Genomic DNA, 12500 nt, shown 5'->3' with positions numbered 1-12500 from the left:
ATGTAAATGTCCTATTGCTACACGTCGCAATTGTTCGAGGTGGCGGCACCCGGGAAAATTTGAAAAGAAAAACAAGCGATTCTGAAATTGATTTCTTTCGGATACAAACGCTTTATTTGGAAAATCTTCAAACAATTTTGACTGCAAGCATGGTGTCGTGTAGTTTTAATTTTTTTTTTTTTGTTGGAATGCCGGTTCCCTTTACAAGGCTACCTTATTTTACTTAACGTTTTCAATTATGAGATTTTCACTTACCGCTCTCGCGATATACATGCACGTTGATATAGAAATCCACTCGCGAGCGTGTATGCCACAGTTCAAGAACATGACTGATTTGTTTGAGGTAGTTATATTTGAAGATATCTAGGTTTAAAATTAAAATATGTCAAATTTGCATTATAAATATTGTTGGTTTTCACTCACGTGATCAACAGACAAAAAAAGGGTTTGCATAATAATAGAATAAATTCCCGGAGGATTTGGTCGGGGCTCCAACATGGCCGCCCTTTCTATGTTTAGGGGCTCCAACATGGCGGCAGTGACGTCATGTAAAAATCGAGAATAGAGTACCGAAGTGATGACGTCACATAAATATAATTTTTTGAAATTATGGGATATGATGTCATATTCTTATAGAGGATCCTAAATGATACCCTCATACCCAAAATTAGCTCTGAATTGCAATTCCCGATGGAGATATAAGGGATCAAAGTTTGATAGTATCCCATACAAACCCATCAAAATTTGTTCTGGTTCCTTCACTTTGGAACCAGCTCAAAATTAGAGAAATTTGTATGGGGCAGTATCAAACTTTCATCCTTTATATTTCGGCTGGGAATTACAATTAGGAGGTGATTTTTGGCAAGGACCCTTTTCTAAGGACGCTCTATTTGAAAATGGCGCCAAATCCCATAATTTCACAAATAAATTTTTTTTTGACGTCACACTTCGGTACTCTTTACAGAGTATTTTTCTTCTTGGAACTTGTTGGAACTTGTTCCCAGGGTCTCTCCTCTCTGCCTCCAAAGAGGTAGAGGAGACTCTGGGAACGAATTTGAATTCAGTGTTAACAAAAGTGCCCCTCTGACCAAAAAATCTTTCTTATTTTTATTTGCATTTTTAAAACTAAGTATGTTAACTTAACACTACGCAACCAAAGTTTTAAGCCTTGATTTCAAAAAGACACCTGTTTATTTTAACTGGAATTTTCCCATATAATTGACCGAATGCAAAAATGGCCGCCAACAAATTATTCTTTTGTCTTTGTGTTAATTAGCCTAACTAGCCTCGTTCACACGCTTAAAATTGGAAGAATTTGGGCTGTAAAACGAGGCTAGTTAGGCTAATTAACACAAAACCAAAAAAATAATTTGTATGCGGCCATTTTTGCATTCGGTCAATGGTCCGCCATTACTAAATTTAAGTTCTTGAGAGAGCTGGATCGAGGAGAAAATGACGTCAAAGGCTCAATGGTTTAAGAATGCGATGTGTGGGTACGCCGCAGAATTAATATGCAGAACGGGAGTTTTGGGCTTTCAGACTCGCGTTTTTGCATCTATAATAAGCTGCATTTACACACTGAAATTTTAAGCTAGTGAGCCTTTGACGTCACTTTTCCCTGGATCCAACCCTCTGAGGTCCAATCGGTCAGTTTTGATCGTAAGTAATGGCGGACCGTGAAATCCAAAACTTACACTCAAAGTAAACGGCATTTGGATAAAAATCAAAGCTCAAATTGTTTCCACGCAGGTGTTAAGCAAACACTCTTTAAAAACCTGAAGAAAAAAAGGGAATGATTTTGTTTTTATTTTTATCACAGGGGCACTTTAACATTCGAATGTGATTGTGGAGGGGGGCGTGTTTTAAACCGATTGGATTTTAAAGTTCAAAGACCGTGTTAAACTCAGTCGTCTTCTCACGCTTAAGCCTACCGGGTGTTTTATAGAGAAGAGAGGATGAAAGACAAAGAATCAATTAATCCCCCCATATAGGCCCTATCCTCATCGTTTTTTTTTAGAGGGTTGTGTGATAGCCAATCATATGTACCCAAATTATCCACGGGAAAATTGATATTTTCCAAAAATAACTTTAGAGAGATTACGACGGGGATAGGGCCTATAGAGCGTTTTCACATGACGTCACGGCAGCCATGTTGGTGTTCCAAAACAAAGGAATGGCGGCCATGATGGTGTACCAAACTAATCCTCCGGGAATTGAACTCTATACTTTCCTTTGTTTCTGCAATGCAATATGGCCGCTGGTCACGTGATTAAAAACGCTCTATGTGGAGAGGATTCGTTTTCTGGTCCTTTTATGCTATCTTGTTTATAGACGGTTTTCAATCACGTGATGAGACGGCCATGTTGGTGCACCAAATAAACGCAAATTATGGCTCATGTTTTGCATTATAATAGAGTCAAATTCCCAAATGACTTTGAAAACCATCTAAAGACTGCCGTAAGAATAAAACTTGCATCATCGCCATGGCCAATCGCAGCATGTACAAATATAATCAAATGAGCCAATCACAACGCGTAGTGCATTCAAGTAGCGGACACTAAGCGCGGGAAAAAGGCGTGCAAGCCCCTGATGGGCCGAAAGCGTGGCGCAAGATTTCATGCTCCTAGGGACTAGGGAGCCTTAGCAACGACAACGGCGACGGCAACGAGAACGTTAACGTCACAAATTTGCATATTTAATTTGCAAAAGCAATAGCTTTGCACGCTCTGCACGTGCATCTTTTCATTTTTGTCTATTTCTTTGCCGTCGTAAGCAAAACAGTAGGGAGCTTAAGCAACGACAACGGCGACGGCAACGAGAACGTCACGAATTGGAATATTTAGTGGTTAAAAACAATAGCTTCGCACGCTCTGCACGTGCGTTTTTCACTTTTGTCCATTTCGTTGCCGTCGTCAGCAAAACACCAACGTGAAATAGCCAAGTTTTTGGTTTTATGAAGAACGACAGCACTTGAGGATAAATTTTCATTTTCTCTCCTAAAATGGAATGCCGTTCCGACTGGTGTCATCTTTGAGGAATTACCACACCCTTGTCATATTAAAAAAGGTTGAAATAGTCACGAAGCGATTAAAATAATGCAAATTTATATTTTGAGATGACGTTCTCGTTGCCGTCGCCGTTGTCGTTGCTTAAGCTCCTTAGTAACCTGAAATGACAAAATTTGATGTTTGAGGGAGAACGTCAGCACTTGAGGATAAGTTTTCATTTTCTCTCCTAAATTGAGCGTCGTTCATTCTAGTTTCGTTCTTAAGGGTTAGCCACACCTTTGTCTCCTTAAAATGCTTGGAATAAACGCGAAGCGATTATAATAAAGCGAATTCACATTTAACAACGACGTTCTCGTTGGCGTTGCCGTCGTCGTTGCTAAAGCTCCCTACTTTAAGATCTACGACGGCGACGTCAGCAAAAACGGAACCTCAAAATATAATTTTGCATTATCGTGAGCCTTTGTGATTATTACCGGACGTTCATGTCACATTGTAGGCGAAGTATCCTAAAAATAAATTTGTACGATGGTTTCAGAGTCTAAATGATGAAAGGTTCACATTGGTATAGTCACGTTGTCGTCAAAACCTCTGATTTCACGTCATTGTTAAGCATACGGTACCACAAATGCATGCCGGCCGCTCTTGCAGCACGATGAGCGAATGATATTATTGTTTTGCGGTGCTTAGTTGCTTTAGCTGTTGAGGTTCCTTAAAATTCTTACTGAAAAATCAAGCATAAAGACTATGTTACAGTGCGACGCGCCTTACCGTGGCCACCTAACAAAGTTTTTTTCAAATTATCCGCCAATAAGGGTGACTGTGCGACCTTGATTAACAGTCACGGCTCCTTGCAAAGTTCGTACGGTTGTAAGTTGAACACCGTTGCATGGGTTGTTGAGTTGACGCATTTACACGTAGTTGTCAAATGTGAAAGTTTGTTGGGTGGCCACGGTAAGGCGCGTTGCACTGTTAAAACAACCCTGTATTGCAAAGGATTTGGACGACGTTTGGAGGTACTGATTTGTCGTCGTATAACGAATTTTTGAGACCGATTAGAAAACTCACTTTTAATTTGTGAAACAAGCTATGTTATTGGAAACAAAGAGCAGGCAATACCTTAATACCGTACATGGTCCTGTTCTCGTACGTTTTGCCCAAGGTGAACACTTTGACGAGGTTCTCATTGATTTTCTCGAGTCGCTTCATTTCATGAACGATCTGTGAGAAGAAGAGCCTTTAAGATAACGTTTGAAGAACGCTGAAATAGTATAAAGTTGTAAGTTGTTATAGTTTAGCATGGTGTTAACCATTACGTCTGTGGGTGAAATCCGAAAGTGTGACCATTCAAATGAAAGCTACAGAGTGGTACTTTCCTGTGGTGCTGTTTATTTTGTTGTACAAGGTGGTTTTAGCTTTTGCGTCTGCGGGTGAAATCCTCAAGTGTGACCATTCAAATGAAAGCTACTGAGCCGAGTACTTTTGTTGAACAAGGTTGTTCTTACTTTTGCGTCTTCAAGTGATATGCAAGCGGGGGAGTGTGACCATTCAATTGAAAGCTAACGAGCAGTACTTTCTTTTGGTATCGTTTATCATGCTGTAACAGGTGATTCTAACGTTTGCGTTGATGGAGACATCACGAAGGCTGACCATCAATTTGAAGCTACTGAGCCATGGCCGTAGCCAGTATGAGGCAATCCGAGGCACTTCCCTCAGCAGGAGGCATTTCTAGGAGCCTCCCTATGCACTATATCCTTGAGTCAACCTTTGCGCGTATCTTTCTATTTTTAGAACTAATTCTTCAGCAGGAAACTCACATTTACAACAATTTACATCAATTTGCACCATTTGCATACATTGTTTTTGCTATTTTTGTCTTTGTTCCACAATAACTTTATTCTGATTGGCCATTCTAAACAGTGTGTGCAGAGCCGAAGAACTCGTGGCGTTCTAAAAATAGAAAGATACGAGCAAAGGTTAACTCATAGGGCTTGTAAAGGAGAGGCAAGCTCCTACTCATGGCTCCTGCCCTCAGTAATTTTTTCGCGATTTTTTTTAATAATACGGGATCCCAGTGCAGTCTTTAAATGTAGGCATGAAAAATACCCAAATTCCTACGATGAGAATTTAACCTTGTACATTGCCAGAGTCATAATTTTTTTCTTGCTATGGCCACGGTACTGAGCAGTACCTTCCTGTAGCACTTTTACAATGCTGTACACGGTGGTTCTTTACAAATAAGTGGAAAATTTGTCAGGTGTGGACTTTCAAAAAAGCCACCCAGCAATGTTTTCTTGTTATTCTGTTCATTGTGGCGTACATGCAAGGTGATTTTTATCTTTCGCCGGAGTGTGTGGGTGACACACACGCAAATTAAAACTATTGGGCATTGCTTCCTTTTTGTGCTCTGCAGAATAGTTTCTAGCTTTTGCGCTTTTTACCTGATAATATGAGTGGAAAGCTGCATCAAATGGCACTGCAGAACGAGATCTTGTTCTCTCTCCATTGATTAAGCGCTGTAAATTTCTGGTCTTTACACGGAAGGATATTGTTTTACTCTTTAGAAGCTGCTTAAATTTCCTTAGATTTTGGCGGCGTACATGAATGTCCACAGGCTTAGTAGGGAGGCTAGGGTGGGTCCAGAAATCTAACTGAAAAGGAAAGAAGGTTATTCAAACTCAGTAATAAATTAAGGATATTACATGGTGAATTTTATGTTTGAGTGGCAAGGACAATCTCTCTCGAGGGAGGGTAGCGAGCGAATGAGTTATTGTTCTTGCCACGATAACATTCATATCTTCGAGCTAACGTGTAGATTTTCTTTTTACTATATATATGGACAATAAATATACATGGTAGAGATCGAAAGGCAGGCTTTAATACAAATACTGGGTATTAATACGAACAAAAAAGGCAGGGAAAAAGGCGTGAATCATGACGTTGTTGCTCCATTTGACCACTCGTGTTACGTACGGAACATACACCACTCGGTTCCCGGATGTAGCGGTCGTATTGATGCTACGAGAGTTTTAGTTCCCGGAAAAACACTCCCGTCCATATAATAAACAGATAATATGAACGCTTGAGCAAAACCAGCATATACGTACACTATCATTAAAACAAGCGCACGCAAATCAGTAATAAATAAAATTGTGTTGTAGACCATAGTATACGCAATGATGACACAGCCAGTGACAAAGGCAATTAGGGAGAATCTGTTGGTAGGCTACAATGTTAATGTCTTTGTCAGACTGCCTTTGCCGCAAGTAGCGGTAAAAGTTATTTGATTAAGTACCTCCTTCTTTTCTTTTCAAACTATGTGTGGGTTTTCAAGTTCCTGGATGATTGAAGGAAGGAAGGAATTTTATTGAAGTGTCTAATCTTCTAGTGCTGTAGAGCACTAATCGGGGAAACTGTAAATTGAAATTAACAAGTTAACGCAAATCAAATCAAATTTTGGTTTTTGAGGAGAGCAGAAAATCTGAGTACCCGGAGAAAAACCACTCGGTGCATAGTAGAGAACCAACAAACTCAACCCACGACGCCGAGTCTGGGAATCGAACCCGGGCCATATTGGTGGGAGGCAAGTGCTTTCACCACTGCGCCATCCCTGCACTCCTATCTTTGAATTCGGTTAAATGATTGGCTGTAAAAAATCTGCCTGCCGATCTATTATATAGCAATTCCTTCCTTTGTTCATCCGAGTCGATCAACTTGGCTAAATTTCGTAACATAGCTCCTTTAATCCTAATGACGAAATGCATGTTTTCTCAAATGTTCTCTGGTCAGGGGCCCGTTTCTCGAAAGTCCCGAAACTTTACGGGCCATTTTCGGGTGTCACAATTCTCTTTGTATTTCAAGAACGGAGAGGATTTAAGTTGTCAAACTTCACAGACGTGTTTCTTTTAGTTAGCTTGAAAACATGTTAAAAGATCGGCTTTCCAAAACAAACGGTTAGCAATTTCACAAATGGCTTTTCGGGCACGAAAAGTTTTCGGAACTTTCGAGAAACAGGCCCCAGGGCCGACCCGCTACCCCGGGGTATCCCTGGTTGGGGAGGTGCGGCCCCTCATACCCTGACCCTGCTCATACCCTGACCCTATTTAAGACAAATATCGCTAATTTTCCTACCCATTTTAAGACAGAATTCCGATTTTTGATACCCTGTTTAAGACATTTAACCCAGTTTAAGACAAAAATTGATAAATCGATACCCTGATTAAGACAAATAATGATAAATTTGATGCCCTGTTCAAGTCAAAAATCCCGAAAAACATACCCTGGCTGGCCGCACGTCCCCATTAAGCCCTTATGAGGAAGTACCCCCCCCCCCCCCCCTTCCCGGGCACGCTACCTTGTGGGAGGTCGCAGCTTAGAACCCAATGCCAAAACCAGCACTCAAGGTCTTAAAATAACTAAAGAGAAAGTGATTCCTTTTTTCAAATCATTGTCAAATTACATCTGCAATTGGTTACACTTTCAAATCCTCCCTGATAACGAATATAAACCGTAGTCTTCAGTTGTTTCACAGCCCTTGTTGATCGAACAGTGTGCTCCAAGCAATTTATTAAATTAAACCTAAAAGCCCCAAGCAGATTTACAAGTAAGTAAGTCTACTTGACCTAACTCCATCATGTATGTGTTGGCTCTAAGAAGGATAATCTGTTTAACAAAGCAGTTAATCCAGTCTTTAATTACAGGTCATTTCCTTCATTCGCCATTATCAGGGCAAATTAAATTCTGCAGGACACAAAGTATTGTAGAAGTAGAACACTTACAAGTATTGTAGAACGAGATAAAGAGTTTATCGATGACTTTTTTTACTGTAATTGTTTTGGTATACAGCCTGCGCAGCTTGGCCAGCCGGCGGTATTTTTGGTGGGGGTGGCATAAGCCGCGCGGGGAATTCGGAGGGGCGCTGTGAAATACCACAGCGCCCCTCCCCCACTCGCCGCTGGTGAATTTTTCCTATAGAGCTAGGGCATTAAGATGCCACTGCTGAGAGGTAAAAGTCCAGTTGAGGCTTGACCCGTGATCAAAAGGTCCGAAAATCGTAATTGACTTACGCTCTTGACAGTATCAACACAGACGTTGCTAGAAAGCCTGCGCGTTTATCTTACCAATGTGGCCCGGGTTCGATTCCCAGACTCGGCGTCCTTTGTGGGTTGAGTTTGTTGGTAGTCTTCTCTGCTCCAAGAGGTTTTTCTCCATTGTTTGATTTTAGTTGATTTATAAATCAACTTAATAAGTGTACAAGTTAGTAGGCAAAGAGCTATGGATGTACTACTAAAATGAGCCACTAAGCCACTAAGCCATATATACAATGCTGATGCTATCTCAATTTTGATTGGCTAAAAGCACCCCGCTAATTCTAGATGGCGCTGTGTCATCGCGTCACATCTACAGACGCTGGCATTTATGCATGTAGGTATGACGCGTTTTTGAAGACAATAAAGTTTTGTTTACATCTCGATATCGGGAACATTTTTCATAAGACCGTACAACTTAACTTTAGAATTTTGTTCAAAAGTTTCAGTTCGATTCAGTTTTTCCTGAAAAGTTTTTAGATGTTTTAGGCTTAAATCCTTTCTGTAAACCTTTTGAATTCCGCTTTACATATAATTCACGGCTGTCATTAATAAAGATGTTTACACTGAAACATGTCATTGCGTGGCTTACTTTGTTGTTGTTCTGTGAAATGTCTCAACGCTTCTACATTTATAATTGTATAATAAAACAATTATTGGATTCGGTTTTCGCATGATAGCGAAATTATCAAGGCCTCGGTTTGTGTTATCCGCCTCAGCCTTCGGCTTCGGAAGATAACACAAACCTCGGCCTTGACAATTCTCGCTATCATGCTCAACCTCATCCAATAATTGCTTATTATTTGACAGGAGAGTAGCCGCGCAGTGATCAGACCACTTGCTTCCGGACATAGTGTCTAATAGCTGAATTCGAAGTAAGATGTGGGAGCTACAAGGAGCTTTTGAGCCACCCCGCGAGAACCGGAAGTGAACATTTCACGTGCTTGGACAGTAGCTTCTCATAAACTTTTAAGCTAATTGTCTGTATTTGTCTGTTGTGCCAACACAAGTTAAGAGAAAACGGCTCACTTCCGGTCGCTGAGGTGAATCAATCAATATCGTGTTACGTTGCTTCTCAAGTCGGATGCGAAAGCTTTTCTCTCCATGGACTCAGGGTTTCCCTTATGATAATAAACCAATAGTTGATAGCATTTGTTGTGATGACAATATAATTCAACACATTATTTTTCATTATTAATAGATACCTTGAAGCTGTCATTATGGAGCAAGTTTTCTAGAAATTCCACGTCTTCTTTTGTCTTTGGTGTAACTTGCAAAACTTGATCTCTGAAAATTGGATTTAAATCAGCTAATTAACGCCACTTCAAACATCGGTATTGCTGTGATGTTGAAAAATTGGCAATGCAAGCAACGAGATGTAATTACGTCATTGCTGTTTTAAAGGGCAACAAGGCTAAGGCGTTCCGAAAACCGTTCGGGAAATTTCCGACACGTGGAAAATTTGCCCGCTTGTTCGCTTTTTCCCGCTTTTGGCGGCGGCTACATTGGTTTCCTTCGAGCGGTGATTGGTCCATTTGCTCGTCAAAGTCCTTTGTGATTGGCCAGGTCAATTAGTCTCATTTTTGTGGTTTTAGCAAGTTTTAATCTCAGCAAGGGATGTTTTCAATCAAGTCATGAAAGGTTTCCGGTTGGACAAATCCCAAGGAAATCGCATTTGTAGACGAGCAGCATCTAGATACTACGATAGATATCTACATAAAGACTTCGTCAATATTAGTGACAATATGTTGAAAGGGATCCTTATGGTATCTAATTTTCGAGCCAAGATTAAGATAAACCTCCCACCCCGACTGACCCAGCGTAAACGGAAATACTAATTTGTCAAATGTGACAACGGCAAGAATAATTCACATACTACGCAATTTTTATCATGTTTACCTCCATTATGCCCAAGAAGAGAAAAAAAGAAACCCAAAAGTTTAGCGCTTCTTTTAAGAAACGGAAAGACAGACTTGTGACTTTCAAAAGCATGAAAACAATACTTTTAAATATTAGAGTTTTGTCGGAAAGTTAACTATTCCGTCTGGCATAAGATATCAATGCATTGAATAAAAGAAACGTCGTGTATTATGTTGTAGAAAAGCATTTGCCGATTGTTAGCTTCTATTACAATGGTAACGTTTTAGTATCTCAACAACACAAAGCCCCTATTTATTGTTAATTTAGAAGATTAATTTTCGGTTCTTTTAAATAACTTGATGATATGAATAAGCCGTTTGTGTTTGTATCCCGCTTTGCTATAAGAAACGCTCTGGAAAATTTTCCACATGAGAGTTATTTTAAAAAGCCAAAAAGCGAAGGAATTTTGACTTTGAAATCATTAAAATTAAAAGTTCTAGTATCATTTTACCCAAAAAACAAACGCGTGGTATTTAACTCTTTTTTTACGAAAAAGAATGCGGAGAATATTTGGACAGAATGATCGAGAATTTTGACAAGAAGGCAAAAACGTGGATTCCTAATGTTCTACTCACCCGTGATACGATATTCTTTGTTCCATCCTTGTCTGTACGAAAACCAAAAACGTGAGAAAAGCGAGGATTTGGCAAACACTTACTAAACGTTTAGCTCCACACATCGTGCTGTTTGTTGAGAAGAAACCGCGATGCTGTTATTTCAACGTGGCCCGTGTTAATTAGATATATACTGTTTGGTGTATGATTCAAGTGGAAGGGTCACAGAGATGTCAATGAACGTCAACACTCGGTGTTACATTTGATACCGACGGGGGACGGAGTTCGAGTAAACGTTAGTAGATAATTAACAGTCATTGGATGAGCTTAAACAGGATGATTCGAGGATTTGGGCTGCGGCTTAGGCAGAAAACATGGAAGGATATACTACGTTAATCCGAAAAAGAGACGACAAGGGATGGAAAGGCGTAATGCGCCCTTGGGAAGGGCGCTCTACCCAGTGAGCTCACTCGGGAGCTACTAGGTCGTTTTTATCTGGGTCCTGAATGGACAATAGGGAGCCATTAGGGAGCTTACGAAACGAGGACGGCGACGGCAAAGAGGACTTCATTTTAAAATACGAGTTCGCCTTATTCATATCACTACGAAACTATTTCATGTCGTTTCGCGTTAAAAATGTGTAGTAACTGTCGAAGAATTAAACTGGTATGAGTGAGTTGGAAGCGTAGAGAGAGAAGTGAAAATTCATCGTCATGTGCTAACGTCCTCCACAGAACCTTGAATTTGGTCATTTCACGTTGTCGTTTAGGAGAGCAGAGCCATTATTTTTGCTCACTAAACCTATTGTTTTGTAGCGTCGTCGTTGCCGTCGGCGTCGTCGTCTCGTAAGCTCCCTAGTAGGGAATTTAAGATCTACAACGGCGACGGTCGACGAAAACGTCACCTCAAAATATAACTTGGCTCTATCATAAGTCTTTCGCGATTATTCAGTCTCGTTCACGTCCTACAATGTGGGCGAAGTATCCTAAAAATAAATTGGTACGAGCGGTTTTAAAGTTAAAATAGAGAATGAAAGATTCTCTGTTGCATGCTTACGTTGTCGTCAAAACTTCAAATTTAGTGATTTCACGCCGTGGTTATGCAGAGGACCGCTGAGATACTTGCTAAAATCCGTGCTGCACGTGCAGCACGATTATTTATGCTCTTTTAACCAATGATATTATTGCTTTGTGGCGTTGTCGTAGTCGTAGCCGTCGTCGTTTCTTAAATTCCCTAGTTAAGCAACGGTGACGGCATCTCAACTAGTATAAATTCACGTTAAGGTAATCACTTCGTGACTATTTCACCCTTTTTAATATGACAAGGGTGTGGTAGTTTCTCAAAAATGATACTGGTCGAAACGGCGCTTAATTTAGGGGAGAGCTAGAGAATGAAAATTTATCCTCAAGTTCTGACTATTTCACGTTGTAGTTTTGCTGGCGACGGCAAAGAAATGGACAAAAGTGAAAAACGCACGTGCAGGGCGTGCAAAGTTATTGTTTTTGCTCACTAAATATGCAAATTTTTGACGATCTCGTTGCCGTCGCTGTTGTCGTTGCTTAAGCTCCCTAATGTGTCCCGCTAGTGTGCGGGTTCTACAAAGTCAATCGCCTCAATTTTCGCTAATCCATCAATAGATGGAAAGGTGTAAAACGGACCTACAACTCCCCAGTGAGTTCTAGTAGCTCAGTGGGTAGAGCAACCGACGAGTGCTACGGAGTCGTGGATTCGCATCCTGCCTTGTTTTTTTTTTTCTTTTTTTTTTCATTTACGTTGTGCTTTCGCTCGTTGCCAAGGAACTTATATCCTAGAGACGTCAATAGTTGAAGAGATTAATTTCATTTCGATGGTGACTCGACGATATTCTGAAAAAGCTTTACAGGGGTCAACTTTTGTGGTTTTAATGACATTGCAATAGAGAACCAGTTTCATTC

General features: G+C 40.4%; 2 protein-coding genes and 1 pseudogene across 2 annotated transcripts in view; 1 reads left to right on the top strand and 2 right to left on the bottom strand.

The window, feature by feature from the left end:
* Positions 1–10779, bottom strand: part of LOC138011737 (carboxypeptidase B-like) — a 17977-nt gene extending 7198 nt beyond the window's left edge. Inside the window, exons 1-5 of the mRNA XM_068858886.1 lie at positions 10588–10779; positions 9298–9379; positions 5447–5656; positions 4125–4226; positions 256–363 (exon numbers count right to left, since the gene is read on the bottom strand). Of these exons, the coding sequence (XP_068714987.1) occupies positions 256–363; positions 4125–4226; positions 5447–5656; positions 9298–9379; positions 10588–10691 (606 nt within the window). The 5' untranslated portion in view covers positions 10692–10779. The remainder of the gene's footprint in view (positions 1–255; positions 364–4124; positions 4227–5446; positions 5657–9297; positions 9380–10587) is intronic.
* Positions 1–12500, bottom strand: part of LOC138010065 (serine/threonine-protein kinase D-like) — a 129785-nt pseudogene that overhangs the window by 10312 nt on the left and 106973 nt on the right.
* The window catches only part of LOC138011733 (protein SHQ1 homolog), a 52520-nt gene that overhangs the window by 11197 nt on the left and 28823 nt on the right, over positions 1–12500 (top strand). The window lies entirely within an intron of this gene.

Source organism: Montipora foliosa, chromosome 7 (genome assembly GCF_036669935.1).
Source record: "Montipora foliosa isolate CH-2021 chromosome 7, ASM3666993v2, whole genome shotgun sequence".
In the NCBI taxonomy this organism is placed as follows: Eukaryota; Metazoa; Cnidaria; class Anthozoa; order Scleractinia; family Acroporidae; genus Montipora; species Montipora foliosa.
Note: the sequence above shows the minus strand (reverse complement) of the source record. Positions and strands in the feature narration are given on the sequence as shown.